At 34.5% G+C, this 16146-nt stretch overlaps 1 protein-coding gene and 1 long non-coding RNA gene across 25 annotated transcripts in view; both read left to right on the top strand.

The window, feature by feature from the left end:
• The window catches only part of si:dkey-253d23.2, a 60206-nt gene extending 52492 nt beyond the window's left edge, over nucleotides 1-7714 (top strand). For 16 of the 24 annotated variants that reach the window (XM_087303953.1, XM_087303944.1, XM_087303947.1 and 13 more), the window contains 2 exons: nucleotides 3028-4962; nucleotides 7302-7714. In XM_087303953.1, the coding sequence (XP_087160079.1) occupies nucleotides 3086-4962; nucleotides 7302-7314 (1890 nt within the window). In that variant the 5' untranslated portion in view covers nucleotides 3028-3085 and the 3' untranslated portion in view covers nucleotides 7315-7714. Of the gene's footprint in view, nucleotides 1-819; nucleotides 963-1063; nucleotides 1147-3027; nucleotides 5621-6016 lie in introns of those variants that run through there. The other 8 variants (XM_087303938.1, XM_087303935.1, XM_087303933.1 and 5 more) reach the window with 5 other exon arrangements.
• Nucleotides 7715-13392: 5678 nt separating this feature from the next.
• Nucleotides 13393-15814, top strand: si:dkey-253d23.1. Its single transcript, NR_188772.1, is given in 2 exon segments — nucleotides 13393-13483; nucleotides 15332-15814. It is a non-coding gene; the product is annotated as a si:dkey-253d23.1 (long non-coding RNA).
• Nucleotides 15815-16146: the final 332 nt, after the last annotated feature.

The following is a 16146-nucleotide window of genomic DNA, read 5'->3' as shown; positions in this document are numbered from 1 at the left end:
TGATTTTCGTTTTTAGAATTTGTCATTAAGAACAAATTGAAATCATTTCATTAAAGAGAAAGTCCGAACGTGCAAATATAATCAACTTTACCCTAATATTTTAGTCTGCTTTATGCCAACTCGCATTTTCGAACATAACGCTTTCATTAATGCTTGCTGGACATTTCACAGGCGGTTGAATCAAACTAACATTATTTAAATTAAATTCTTGACAAATAATAATGTAAGAGGTTATATAATGTCAGTAATAAATAGAGTTTTAGTTGAACCCCAAAGCCATACAGTAGCCTACAGATGCTATGATATCACTCTGAGCGTCATACAAGGATGTTTTATTTGGTTTTTATCATGTTGATAAAGTTAAAGATAAATATTTTCTAATAAATCTGTTTATTTTACTAGCAAAATTTTTTATACATAAATGCAAATTTTTGTCTGTAAAGCCCCTTTTTCTTATTTTTTGTAAAGATTTGAAATATTATTTAAATACAATCTCTACCTCCAGCAATGTTAAAGCTTTAAAATCCGTAACACTATGTGAATCTTACAATATTCTCTCTTTTTTATAATAGATGACTGTATTGTATGTGATCTTGTAAACATCACTGTGACCTTGCTTTAAATTTAAAGTGCTTTTTGTAATTTATATTCCCCCTGGCATATTCTTTAGTTTGTCAATTTGTTTTGTTCTGTTCTCTACCCTTGTTGTTAAAGGTTTTGTACCTTTTCTGTATATTTTTGTATTCTTGTTGAACGCTTTAATAAAAAAAAAAAAAAAAAAAAAAAAAAAAAAATCACTCTGAGCGTCTCGCATTGATTACGTCATATCCACGCGCACCCACTTCTCGGTGGTTTTTACCAGCGACCTGAGGAGGTGAGGATTTTGTGCATGTATTTTACTTTAAACATAAAATATGCTTAATTTTATTCACACTGTGCAGATTTCACGCGTAAAGAGCTTCGTAATGAGTATTTGCAGAGCCAATCTAATCTTAGTTATCGTCACATGAATTGTAATAACAATAGTTGCAGTTGTGAGATGACATGGGGTCTGTTTCAACAGGGAGATTCAAGCTACTGTAATGTTTAAACTATGAGCTGAGTTATTCTGAGTTAAGCGCGTGCACCATCACTTAAAAGATTGAGGTAACGTTGATTTTATAGTTGTGCTTCAGCACTTTCTCCTTGACAATATAAGTTCAGAAAAGTGTTTTGTACAAATTCTAAATATTATCCTTGATAATATATTTTTAGAAAAGTGTTTATGTGCAAATTCTAAATAGGGACACTCATATTAGCAGCCAATGACTATTAAAGTACAACATTGTTCACTAATGAAATAGTGCTAATGTTGTTTTGAAGTCATATTAACGTGATTTTACAAAGAATATTTAATGTACCTTGATAAACAATTTTGGGTTATGAAAATTAATATTAATAAATGTTATCTTTATCAATCTCTCATTAGGGAATTTCACTTTTAGTATATTTACTTTACTTGTATTGAATTTTTTCCTAATCTGATATGACACAGGAAAAGTGAGAAGAGCAAGTTTGGCAAAAGCTGGACTAAAACCCGTTAAATTATGTTAAAAGCTTTCAGTTACGTTCAGGGGTGTAGCGACAGGGATACAACCCCCCATTTTTAGAGACAAACCATTTAGAAACGTGATTAATAATTATATGAACAAAAACTTTTGGATCTCATTTAGCTGCTGATTGGATATTTACTCACTGGAAGCCGTGTACCTGTCTGAGCACACCCATACATTCAAACAAGCACAGAGACTAGACATGGGTCGGTATAAGATTCTGAAGGTATGATGTCCTTGGATAAAAATATCACGGTTTTTTAGTATTATGATTCCTGCTCTAATTAAATGTCTGGTAAAGAAACAAAAACAATTTTGCCTGTTGTATGTAATATATTTTATTTTGAGAAACATTTATAATATTTTGGAGCAGTAAACATGTCTGGCCAAATAATCATTCAAATGAGTCATTGCTGTCTTCATTAGTTTATAAAACACAGATTCCTTTACAATGTAAAACGCCATCTTTGGATATATTTTCTGCTGGAGATACTGTTGTCCTAAAAAAACAAACCAAAAAAAAAATATGTTATATATAGCGGGAAAAAAACGCTGTATACCTTGAAAACGCTTATCGTTACATACCTAACAGAGACAGTTCAGAGAGTAATATAAGGCATGGAAAAGAGCTAAATTCAATTTGTAAACTTAAATGCAACACCAAAAAACAAAACAAAAGCAATTTGCATATGCATATTATTAAACAGTGGAAGTCTTGCTAAATGCCATGACTTTGAAGGGGACGGAGGGTGCTTTATGTGGTGGGGCGCCCCCTTTTATAATGGTAGGGAAAACACTGGATTAAAATAGTAGGATTGTTGGATTTAAACATTATTTTATTTTGATGAAATTTTGTAAAAAGCCTTTATTATTTTGAGGGTGATTGAAGAATCAATTTACCCATTTCATAGAACATTCCACAACCATTGATTTACTTTACTTTCACGAAAGTGATCATAATATTAATAGACATTTTGTATAGAAACCGTTAACTTACTAGTACATGAGGCATAATTTTATTATGCTCTTCATTCCTAATTATGACTTAAATTCAAGGGGTGGCATAGTGGTAAGCACTGTTGCCTCACAGCAAGAAGGTCACTGGTTTAAGTCCCTGCTTGGCTACATTTCTGTGTGGAGTTTGCATGTTTTCCCCATGTTCGTGTGAGTTTCTTCAGGTGCTCTGATTTCCCCCTACATTCGCTGTAGGTGAATTGGGTAAACAAAAATTGCCCATAGTGTGTGTGTAAGACTTCATGGTTGTTTTCCAGTTCTGGGTTGTGGCTGGAAGGGCATCCGCCTCGTAAAACATATGCTGGAATAGTTGGTGGTTCAGTCTGTGGCGACCCCTGATAAATAAGGGACTAAGCCAAATGAAATTGAATGACTTCAATCTGAGTTATTTGTCTTGAACTTCTTTTTACTTTCATTTTAGATCAACAGACAGAGAACAAAGAGAGTCAAGAATTGAGTGAAGCGGGGGAGAAAGAATCATGCCAAAGCTGAGAAACTCACAGACTAAAAGTCCTTTACCTAAAGGAAAATCCCCAAATTCTTCCAACTGCCCTCAACGTCTTGAAACACATGAGAAAGTTCATCATGTAAAAAAGTGGTTCACATGTGAACAGTGCAAGAAGAGTTTCACACAGAAAAAACAGTTTGACGAACACTTGAAAACACACGCTGCAGAGAAGCTCTACTCATGTGATCAGTGTGAAAAGAGTTTCTCACGAAAGATTGACCTTCACCAACACTTACAAGTCCACAGCGATGAAAGGTTTTTCCCATGTGACCAGTGTGACAAGAGTTTTAAACAGAAAGGAAAGCTACAGGAACACATGAAAGTCCACAGAGATGAGAGGCCGCACTCATGTGACCAGTGCGGGAAGAGTTTCAAAATGGTAGGAAACTTAAACATGCACATGAAAATACACAGTGGAGAGAGGCCGTACTCATGTGATCAGTGCGGAAAGAGTTTTCCACTGAAAGGCACTCTTACGAAACACATGAACACTCACAAGGAAGAGAAGTCTTTCTCGTGTGACCAGTGCGGGAAGTGTTTTAAAGACAAAAGTTATTTACAGAAGCACATGATAATCCACACCAGAGAGAAGCCGTACTCGTGTGATCTGTGCGGGATCTGTTTTTCGATGAAATCAAAGCTTCGCATCCATATGAGGGTCCACACGGAAGAGAAGCCTTTCTCGTGTGATCAGTGTGGGAAGAGTTTTAAAGCAAAGTCGTACTTACAAAAACACGTTAAAATACATTCGACAGAGAAGCCGCACTCATGCGATCAGTGTGGAAAGACATTTTTGCTAAAAGCAAACCTTCAGCTACACTTGAAACTCCACAGTGAAGAGAAGCCTTTCTCATGTAAACAGTGCGGGAAGAGTTTCAAATTGGGAATGTACTTACAGGAGCACATGAAAGTCCACAGTGAAGTGAGACCGTATGTGTGTGATCAGTGTGAGAAGAGCTACAAGACGAAATCCAAGTTGAACATTCATCTGCGCATGCATGCTGAAAAAAAAACCTTCAGCTGTGATCAGTGTGGTAAAGAGTTTCTTTTGATTGAATACCTCAAGCAACATATGACGGTTCATAGCAAGGTGACTCCTCATAAGTGTCCAACATGTGGAAAATGCTTCAGGCTGCTGGATAACTTCAAAAGACACCAGGAAAGACACACCGGCGTGAAGAATCATATGTGCTTTGATTGCGGGAAGACCTTTTATAAAAGCAGTGAGCTGATTAAGCACCAGAGAGTTCACACTGGGGAAAAACCTTTCAAATGTTCGCACTGCGACAAGAGATTCAGTCATACGGGAAATCTGCGAAATCACGAGAGGGTCCACACTGGAGAGAGGCCGCACACATGTGATCAGTGCGGGAAAAGCTTCCAACAAAAACGCATCCTTAACGATCACATGAATATCCACACTGGAGCGACGCCGTACTCGTGTGATCAGTGCGACAAGAGTTTCTCCCATTTAACTGCTTTATATTCGCACCGGCAGATTCATTCTAAAGAAACGTTTAACTGTGAACATTGCAGCAAAACGTGCCCCTCTGCAGGGTTGCTGAAGAAGCACATGAAGGTTCACACATCGGAGAAGCCTTTTGCGTGTACTGTTTGTGAAAAGCGATTTAAATCTAAAGCGGGTTTCGAAGATCACCTGAAAATTCACGCTGGAGTAAAATCGTATGCGTGCATCAAGTGTGAGAGAATTTTTCGTAAAATGAGCCATTTGAGACGGCATCAACTAGTTCACACTGGAGAAAAGCCGTATCTCTGCGTTCCTTGTGGCAGGAAATTCACCCAATCGGGTTCTCTGCAAACTCATGCAAAAATTTGTCCAAAGTCAAAGTAAGTACTTCAGATTTGACACTGCAACAAATATGACACAATCATGTATTGATTTAATTCAGTTCATGTTTATTCTTATAGCGCTTTTACAACGTAGATTGTGTCAAAGCAGCTTAACATAGCTCTATTAAAGTCCAGATTTCAAAATTCAGTTTAGTTTAGTTCAGTGTGGTTTAAATTTCCTGTAGCAGAATGACTGTGACCTTAGACTTAGAATATCTTTATTGTCCCCGAAGGGCAATTAAGTTTACAGCAATAGCCGACAGTTGACAGCAAAAAGTAACATTAGTAAACAATACAATAATCACTTTTAGTAACCCAACTGCAGTTGGAACAAATGAATACAAGTATCTGTTGGACCTTGTCCGTCTATAATAAGTGTACCTTCTGCCTGATGGCAGGAGGCAAAACTTTAAATAAAGTGGGTGGTTCTCATCTGCTAAAATAGATATGGCCTTCTTTATGACTCTCTCCTCATACACTTGTCCAATACTGTTAAGATTTATGCCCAAGATCTTCTGTGATTGATAAACATTTTTTGAAAGTCAAAACCAACATATTACTGCAAAAGTTAAAAGAGACTCAATGAAAGAAGAATAAAATGTCCTAAGAAGAGGCCTATCCACATTAAATCCCTTCAACGTCCTCAAGTAGAACAGTCTTTGGCTGTGTCCGAAACCGCCTACTACTCAGTAGGTACTGCATTTGAATTTAAACGTACTACTCTGCCGTTAAAAAAGTACACTCTATACAGTATTAATGTGAATAGTATGAATGGAATTCGGACGTACTACATTCGCCATTTTGTCATGGTCACGTGACCTACCTGCATCAGTTGCGTCGCCTTATTTCCATTCATGGATTCGCTCGCGGGCATTATAGGATAGCGCAGCTTGCATGGGATGCGCACTTCAGAATCTCGCCGTAAGTAGTAAGTCATCCGGGTACTTCTCGCCTACTGATTTTCGAATTCTATGAATTCGGACATACTACTCGGCTCGCATACTGATTTTAGCGTACTATATAGTATGGAAGTATGCGGTTTTGGACGCAGCCTTTGATTTGCCTTTTTACAGATAAAATTAGTGTTGGCCTAAAAGTTCAATTTGTCATCCAAAATGGTACCCAGATATTTATTCTCACTCACTGTCTTGACAGCGGTACCGTTTATAGTAGTAGTAGTAGTTGCATTAAAAATAGAGTTATGGCGAAATTCAATAATCATCTCTTTTAGGTTTTGAGATATTAAGTTGTAAATATGAGTCTTTGCACCAAGCAACAAAGTCGTCCAACACTGGGCCATGACCCTCCTCATGATCAATCAAAAGACTAACAATGACAGATTCGTCAGCCTATCCAGGATACTAACAATATAGTATATAATTGTCAACGTGAAGGCTCAAGACAATGCAAGAAAGGATGACCGTCAGAATCACAAATGATTCAAGTCTTTTAAAAGTATGGTAGAGGTAAAGTGATTATCTGGCAATAGCCGAGAATAGCTTGGGAATATACATATTAGACACAACAGCCTATGTTAAGGCCAATGGCTTGACAAGATGCAGATTTTTTTCTTTTCTAATTGTTTCCATTATTTTATTCACTTTAAATTCAAGTGGTTCAAAACTGTCATGCACAAAGTGAGCATAATGAACATGGCTTTCTCATTATAAAGTGCAATTAGAGGACCAACCCCACAACTTCAGTCAATTTAGACCATAGAAATTAACATATAGGCTAAACATTGCCTAACTGCTTAGAAACTGCTTAGAAAGAAAACAGATCAAACAGAGATCTATAAGCTCAATAGTAACTATGTAGTATATAGTAACTATAAACGACAATTTTTTTCTCTTCAGTAGGTTATGGATAAAATATGGTAATTCTTATGGTTTAATTAAAAATAAGAGATCTTTGGAATCACCAGGCGACTCCCTTATCCCCCCCATCCCCCCACCCCCATTGTCCTGCAACACCCCCGGGGGGAACCCGACCCCCACTTCGAGAACCACTCATTTAGATGAATGTGAGGAAAGTTAAAGTTATAGTATTCAAAATATGGATTCATTTGTAAAATTCTGTTATAGTGTAATTATTTATTTGTGGTATATAAACCTTCTCCCAACTCCCTATTAGGGCTCTTTTTAGGATTGTTATTATTAACAAACTTGCTAAGTGTCTGTTGAATTTTAATAGTCCCTCTTTTAACCTTATTAATTGTGCAAGTGTTTTCAGAAAACCTGCATGTGCTGCTTTAAGAGGAATTTAGTAGATTCATAGAAAATTACAAGACTTGGAGTGTTTGAATTTAATAACAGATTTGTGTTTTATGTTTGCAGATCTGTTGCTTAGCAAGTCATCTTCAGTGAAACTCCTCCAACAACAGTTCACCCCTATTGAAGCTCCTTTCCATCAGTTGACCCTTAGTGAATCTCCTCCCACAAGAGTACAACAATGAATGCTGAAAAATAACAATCTGCAGATTGAGGAGGGCTTATGACAGAACACCTGGGTGATCAAACTGAAAGTATTTTTTTCAAAGTATTTTTTTCTCTCGAAATAAGTGCCAAAAACCGATTCAGTCAGTTACCTTTTCTAAGAATCAATTCAAGAAAAAAATAAATATCATGTTGTTGAACTGAACAGAGGTTATATTCATTTCTTCTAAAGTCATACATGAAGCTAAATGTACATTATTATATTTGTTTTATTGTGTCTTTTTTCCATCAGTAAAGAGGATTTTAAAAAAAAATATGTTTTCAAGTTTGCCTTATTTGGCATTAGTTGACCAAGTGATCAATGACTAAATCCGTTACTCATCCTTACTTTATTAACAACTTGCATTGTTCAGTTTTATAGTATGGTGATTCAAAATTAAAAGGGAAAAAATGACTTTGTTGTTAATTGTTGACTTTTTACATTCTCTTTTTGTTTTTTTTATTGTTTTTTTTAAATTGTTTTAATATTTTTGGATTATTGGTCCACCTTTCAGGCCTCTATTGTAAACTGTTTAATGATTTTTAGATGTATTTTAACCCTGTAAGTATCTAATCTTTTGACTATATGTGTTTTAAAGACAGCTTATTTTCTAATAAGTAATCGTTCATTGTAGTCCATGCCCATAGCCAATGGGAGGGTTCAGGTGGTTTGAAAGACCCACCCCTCACTGACAAAGGTTCAGAATTTGCCCCATACATGAGCTCATTTGTCCTATTTTGACTGCTATGCCATCATCAATTGTGGAAAACTCATCGAAAGCTTTAAGACCACACAGAATGTGACGTAAATGAAGTCAACTTTGACTATTGACCTACTGTTTTGTTAAAGAAGAAAACATTTTACATGTAACTTTTATTTAAGTCTTGGACCATATTCTTGAATGAAAACATGATTAATAAAAAGGTACACAGCACTAAAACTGGCCCATATTAAAGATAATTTAATACCAATTAGGCTATTGTTGTTATCCGAGATTTTTCTAATCTAGAAAACATTGTGAAGCTCTACATTATTAATATTGCGTTTTAAAAGGTTTTTTACTGAAATGGTCAAGTTCTGATTGAGGAAAGCTGAATGTGCTGGCCAGTTTGTTATTTGCCTAATAAATGACTTTTTTTCCTGAATTAAAAGGCCTTTATGATATAATTAGTATTTTACATTTTTACATGGTTCTTGATTGTAAATCTTTATAAAATATTTTTGGTTTTGACGACCATCCAACAAGTTAATCCAGCTAGAAATAGTGCTTAAAATGTTACTAAATTGAGCATATAAACCTCATAATTACATACAAAATAAGCCGAATAACTGAAAAAATAATCTACTTTTTTGAGAAAGAACCACTCCTTTCACCACTTAGTGTGTGTATATATATAGTTCACTCCAAAATGAAAATTCTTTCAGCATTTTCCCCTCCTTGTGTCATTAAATTACACATTTGTTGCTCTTTTGAACACACACACACACACACACACACACACATATATATATATATATATATATATATATATATATATATATATATATGTATATGTATATATATGTATATATATGTATATATATATGTATGTATATATATGTATATATATATATATATATATATATATATATATATATATATATATATATATATATATATATGTATATATATATATGTATATATATATATATATATATGTATATATATATATATATATATGTATATATATATATATATATATATATATATATATATATATATATATATATATATATATATATATATATATTTATATTTCTACACTCACACACAGACATCCACTAACAAATGCAATATATATATAAAATGCATTTGTCTCATACGCTTAACCTGAAACACAAAAAGTATACTTGGCTTGATTTTACAACCATTTTTTTAAAATAATAAAATAATAATTGTATAATACGACTTAGAATACAGTAAAAAAGAACAGTTATTTTACACAATAATCACATTAGATAGGATAAAGAGCAAAAGAATCATACAATAAGGTATAAATAAAAATAATAATCAAAAGAAATCATGTAGCATAAAAGATCTCATCATATTTGCCCATGAAAGAAGCTAATTTATTATTATCAATTAATCTGAATGATTTTAATTTGTTCTATTTCACTCATGAAGTCTATACAAATGGATTTTTTAAAGAACCTCTGTGAAAGTAAAATTTCCAGCAAGTATAAGAAAGTTCACAGTATATTCAAAATAACAAATAAAGTCCTTAAGGAGCAAATTACTATTTATATTAACCTTAAAAAATACTATATGAAGTTAAATCATTCCAAAACTGGTCTTGTTTTTCCAACCGTACGTTTTCGCCGCCTCGTAGTGATGACTTCACTATAAGTGCCCTAATTCTATTAGCGTTCTTGTGTTCCAGAATTATTTTATTTACGCCGCAAAAAACAGCAAATTTTCTTCAGCAGGGTTTAAAAGGGGTAAGTTCTGCATTATCCTCATTCTGTAAAGCGCTAGGTGTGCGTGCTGGGGTCTGCCGAGCTACAAGCAACAAAGTAGCTCTGTTTAATTCATGGAGAGATTAATGACTGTGTGCCTGGTTGCTGTTTTTGTAGGAATGAATTGATTACTGAATGCTAGGCATGGTGCGAATTATACATTGATGACTCAGTCATTTGTATATTTATTGTTAATTATATCTAGTTTATTAATACATTTTTTAATTTTTTGAGGGATATTTATTCACCAATTGTATCCTCTGGTTAGCTCGCCGTACAAACTCCATCTTATTTCAATCAATCATCAACTCAAAAAGCAATTATACTAAAGTGTTACCATTTTTATTTCATTTTAGACCTAAAAGAAGAAAACAAGGAGGATGGTGAATTACGTGGAAAGAATGAGAAACACAAATCTTTAAAAAACTCTGCAAGACGATCGCTGAAAAGAGCTAAAAAAAAACATCTCACCTGCTCTCTGTGCGGCAAAGACCTTCAAATATAAACAGAGTCTTACAATTCATATGAGAGGTCATAATGGAGAGAAACCGTTCACATGCGAACAGTGCGGGCATAGTTTCACACAAAGGCTGGGCCTTAGAGGCCACATGCTGATCCACTCCGGAGAGAAGCCGTATTCATGTGATCAATGTGGGAAGAGTTACAGATACGCAAAAAGTCTTAAAATACTCCTCCTTTGTCATTCTGGAGCGAGACCGTATAACTGTGATCAGTGTAATAAAACATTTACCAGTGTAGATTCCTTGAGGACCCACTTGAAAATTCATAACAAGGAGAAGCCTTATGTGTGTTTGTTGTGTGGACGGAGTTTTTGTCAGTTTGGTGCTTTTAGTACGCACCTGAAAAGACACCGTGGTTTGAAGGATTACTTGTGCTTTGATTGTGGGAAATCTTTTATTAGAGACGCCGAACTGAAACAGCACCAGAAAGCTCACACCGGAGAGAAACCTTTCAAGTGTTCACACTGTGACAGAGGCTTCAGTCAGCCAGGACATATGAAAATACATCAGAGGATCCACACTGGAGAAAAAACACATACATGTGTCTACTGCGGAAAGTTATTCGCTCATGCGCAGAATTTTAAATTACATCTGCGCTTTCATACTGGAGAAAGACCATTTCACCGCGATCAGTGCTGAAAATCTTTTTTAAGGGCAGACGGTCTGAAGAAGCACCTGAAAGTTCATACAAAAGAGAAGCCTAATGTTTGTTCTACATGTGTAAAGTGTTTCAGTGAGATGAGCACTTTAAAACTACACCAGAAAAGACACAATGGTGTGAACAATCAAACGTGTGTTGATTGCGGAAAGACCTTTGTTACGAAAGCTGAACTGAAGCTGCACCAGAGAACTCACATTGGAGAAAAACCTTACAAGTGTTCACACTGCGAAAGGGTGTTTAAGTGGTTAGCGTCTTTGAAAATACATGAAAGGTTCCACACTGGGGAAAAGCCATATATATCACTGTGCTCAGTGTGGGAGGGGTTTTGGTAAATTAGCCTATCTGCGCAATCATAAAAATAAATGTGCAATTAAAGAACCATTATTCAAAGTGTAATTCCACAGATATTGGATTGTAGGAGCACAAGAGCTGTACAATGAAGACTGGTTACATTGAATTTATACAATTACATTTTAAAGCATGAGGGAAGCTTTTTTAAAGTGAAAGTGAAAGTTAAACTTTGGCTGTTCTGTATCATTAATTGCCTTAACAATTCTCACTGTGTAGGTGGAAAGTGTGTTTCTCAGCTTTCTAGCTTGTAAACAACCCAACGGGGGAAAAAAAAACCCAGCAGGATGGAAGGAAAGTGAAAGTGAAAGTAAAGCTATTACCAAAACAAAACGGAACATTAAAGCCATATTGCTTTATATGCACCACAAATAAAGTAGGAAAACATATCTGGAAATTATATTTTTGTACCTCATTAATGTAATCAGTTTTGGTTTTGTATGCATTAATGTATTAATTTAGCTGCATTAATATCATTTAACATTGAGTAGTTTTAAGGCAGGGTGATGCAATGATATGTAACCATCATATATGTGATCCATATTAAGAGTGATTCCTTCCAAATGAACAATGTCTCATTAGTTGTATTTTCAGATATCATTTTATTTCATTATATCATTATAATGATTTTGTGTTGTTTAACTTGTTTCATTTAAAGATGATGTTGATCATTGCATTTTTTCATAAATATTTTGTTTAAAATAAGTTGTGTACATATTTTTCTAATCAATATTTGGGAGATTTTGGTTGTAAAGTATATTTTTATCTTGCGTTGATGACATCACTAGAGCCTTCACAGTCTGTCATCTTTAAGGTAAGTTATTATATATGACAAAACACTTATCTTGAAATGACTGTGTTTTGCTGACATTAAGAAGAATGCACAATGTTTGATGTTTAAATGACATACTGTGTGCAATAGGGTGAGATATTGCATCGCAGCGCCATGCGTTTTAGAATCAAAGGGGTGTGCATTTTGCATTTTCTATCAAGGGGGTGCGCGACTATTTTTTTGAATTCTAACATGCATGGTGCTGCATCGTCGCTGGGCGCAGCATCCAGTGTGTGACCCCTCTCTCAACAATCTCACTACTGGGACTGTATTGCTGATATATATATATATATATATATATATATATATATATATATATATATATATATATATATATATATACAGATTTTTTTTCGCCTATCAATATATTTATTTACAATTTTCATGATTTTCTCAGAATTAAGTTATTTTACCCGTAGACATGCTGATAAAATTGAATATGGCCCAAGACACTGATGGCTAATTTTTCAGTTTTATTTTTTCGGGGTTGGGGGAGTAGTTAAATGGAAAGACTTCACCAATGTCTTCAAGCTTTCAGTTTTGTTTAAAAATGAGATGATGGTTTTCTTTCTTCAATCTAGTAGTTAGCTAGCATAAATTGATATCAGAGGGAATCAGTTGATAGGTTCTGAATAGGTGGGTATGCATAAGAAATATTTTGAAATGTAAACAAACCATAAATCATTCCAATGAAAAACTTTACTCGAAATGTTGTGTACACTGCAGTTTTTATTTATTTATTTAATTATTTAATGTTACTTTCTAGTAAACACAATACAATGGCATTAGTGTTGTTGTTTTGTGTAGCTGAATCTAATGTAGCTGACTCTAATAATAAAAAATAATTGATTCTGGCCATACATCAACAATGTATATGCCCTGTATATCGGCATTGGTTGTCTATAGTGTGTGTGGATTGAAACAATTTAACATTTAAAGTGTAGTAATTCTCACGTAAAAACTCAATATTTTCGTCAAACTGTCAAAAGTTGCAGATGACGTTCAAAATAGATTTAACATGTCATATATTCCTCCTCCTCGGTGGGTGGCGATATATGCACGGTAAGTTGGTTTGCCAACCGTCCAAAGACGAAAAGAAGAAGTTGACGGTGTTTATGAAATCACATCACAAAAACAATTTATCCACAAACATACTGAATGACACTTGAAGACACTGAACAACAAAGGGGTTAGTGTTTATTCCTGTTCTTCATTTGTGATGCTGAAATACATCAATGTTTTAAAACATAAAGCCGTCAGTTGTATTGGTTGCAGTCAAATTATAAAGAGCTGTGATTTAATAACACAACGTTAGCAAACAAAGCGGTTGACTTTTTATGAAACGGCTACAGATTGGAGCCTAAATCATTTTTGATCAATTTTAGATATTTGTTTAAAACCAGAAAACCCCATTTGATTGTTGTTTACATGTCTTATAACTTGATTTAATGTTGTTGATGAGTTGATGGGTCGAATTTAATCAAAAAATAGGAAGCTTTTGCAGCTACACAATGTTTTAAATGACTGACCAATTTGAAATACTGGAAATAAATGCATTTATGAAGAATTTCAAATAAATAATTTAAGCTTGCTTATATGTAATATGTACGTTGCTGTTCAGTGTTTAGACTTTCAGCAGTGAAATTTATACCACACTAAACTGAACTGTAACTCTGACAACTGGACTTACATGGTTTCAATCTACTAGAACTTCTATGTTAGGCTGCATTGACACTATTCAAATACATGAATTAAATTGAATGTAGTCTTAATATATGATATGATTAAATGTTATCAGTGTAAAGATTTTAATATTATTTTACTGGTTGGGTTCAATGAAATTAAAATTTTTAAAATCACGATTGAGCTAATTTTGATTTAGGGTTTAGAGATAAAGAAATGCTCACAGTGTCTGTGAGAAAACCTTGGTTTCAGATAGAGGTAAAGTTGGTTTTATATTCGAATATCCACCTATTCTCCTTAATAATATAATTTCAGAAAAGTATTCTTTGCAAATTCTAAATAGGGAAATCATATTAGCAGCCATTTCCCAGAGATGGGTTGCGGCTGGAAGGGCATCCACTGCGTAAAAACTTGCTGGATAAGTTGGCGGTTCATTCCGCTGTGGCGACCCCAGATTAATACAGCGACTAAGCAGACAAGAAAATTAATGAATGAATATTAGCAGCCAACAACTATCAAAGTATAGCATTGTTGACACAGTTAGATAGTGGTAATATTGTTTTGAAGTCATAATTACATGCTCATTCAGATTAAATATTTAAATTAACTGTCTCTATATTAAACCATATAGAGACAGTTAAATGAACGAATGTGCGAATATAAAACCAACCTTACCTCAATCTCTCAGTTGAGTGGAAAATAAATGTTTTGTATTGTGCAAATGGCTTCTTTTCCCCCCTGCTTTCATCACTTGCTGGTATCCCATTGTTTCAATGATCATTCAAAAAAAAAAAAAAAAAAAAAAAAATATATATATATATATATATTTTTTTTTACATTTTTAAAATATATACTCCAAATATTCATTTGTAATTATGTTATCATTTTATTTAGAACTTCTTTATGAAACATAAAGCATTTAAAAACATCAACTAACAATTTTAGACCCAAATATTTTCTCATTAAAATATACATTAAGACTTGCAACATTCTCACCGCATTCTTATTCACTTTGGTGGTAAGATTGCAGTAATCCTCAAATGATGAACAATGCACCATGAAATAAACAATAGAACTCAATCAGAAAAAATAGACTTATTTTGTCCATAAGTTATGTATCGTCATATTGCGAAGCCTTACATAGAAAAAAAAATCTCATTTAATAATCTTAAATTAAGTATTCTCGTTACAGTTTTCGTTTCAAATTAATAAAATATTGTAAAATCCACCTAAGTTGGGTCTGCGTCAACACACCTTTATAGTATTAATTTGCATCAGTGTTCGCTTCTTCTTACAGTGACATTTCTCTCCTTGGTTTATGATTCTACTGAAAATAAAACTCTTTTATTTTAGACTCACTGAAAGAGACTGAAAATCCAAGGGAGGCAGAGGAGTAACAACATGTCCAAGCTGGGAAATATATCTCCGGGCCTCTCAATGACAAGAAGTAAGTTACTGGAAAAAAAAGCGGAGAGTCCTCAGACTTGTGATCAGTGCGGAAAGAGTTTCACCCGAAAAGAGAAGCTCAAAGAGCACATGAAAATCCACACCGGAGAGAAGCTGCCCACGTGTGATCAGTGCGGGAGGAGTTTCACCTATAAAACATCCCTTAGAGTGCACATGAAAATCCACAGCGGAGAGAAACCGCACACCTGTGATCAGTGCGGGAAAAGTTTCACCCATAAAGGAACCCTTAAAAATCACATAAGAGCTCATACGGGAGAGAGGCCGTACACGTGTGATCAATGTGGAGTTTGTTTCAAACAGAAACGAAGTCTTGAGGATCACTTGACAATTCACACTGGAGAAAAGCCGCACCAATGTGATCAATGCGGGAAGAGTTTCAGAAAGCCACACACTGTTAGACGACATCTGCTTACTCATTCTAGAGTACGGCTGTTTCCTTGTGACCAGTGCGATAAAGCTTTTTTTAGGTTAGATGCCCTGAAGGATCATCTGAGAGTTCATACGAAGGAGAGGCCTTACACGTGTTTTTTGTGTGGAAATTGTTTTAGACATTCGAGTAGTTTAAACAAACACAACTGTAGAAAGGTGTGAAGAATCACATGCGCTTTCATTGTGGAAAGACGTTTGTTAGAGATGCTGATTTAAAACTGCGCCTGATGGTTCACACAGAAAAACCTTACAAGTGTTCACACTGTAAC

Source organism: Danio rerio, chromosome 22 (assembly GCF_052040795.2).
Source record: "Danio rerio strain M-AB ecotype USA chromosome 22, GRCz13ab, whole genome shotgun sequence".
NCBI lineage: Eukaryota > Metazoa > Chordata > Actinopteri > Cypriniformes > Danionidae > Danio > Danio rerio.
This window is presented reverse-complemented; position numbering and strand designations above follow the sequence as displayed.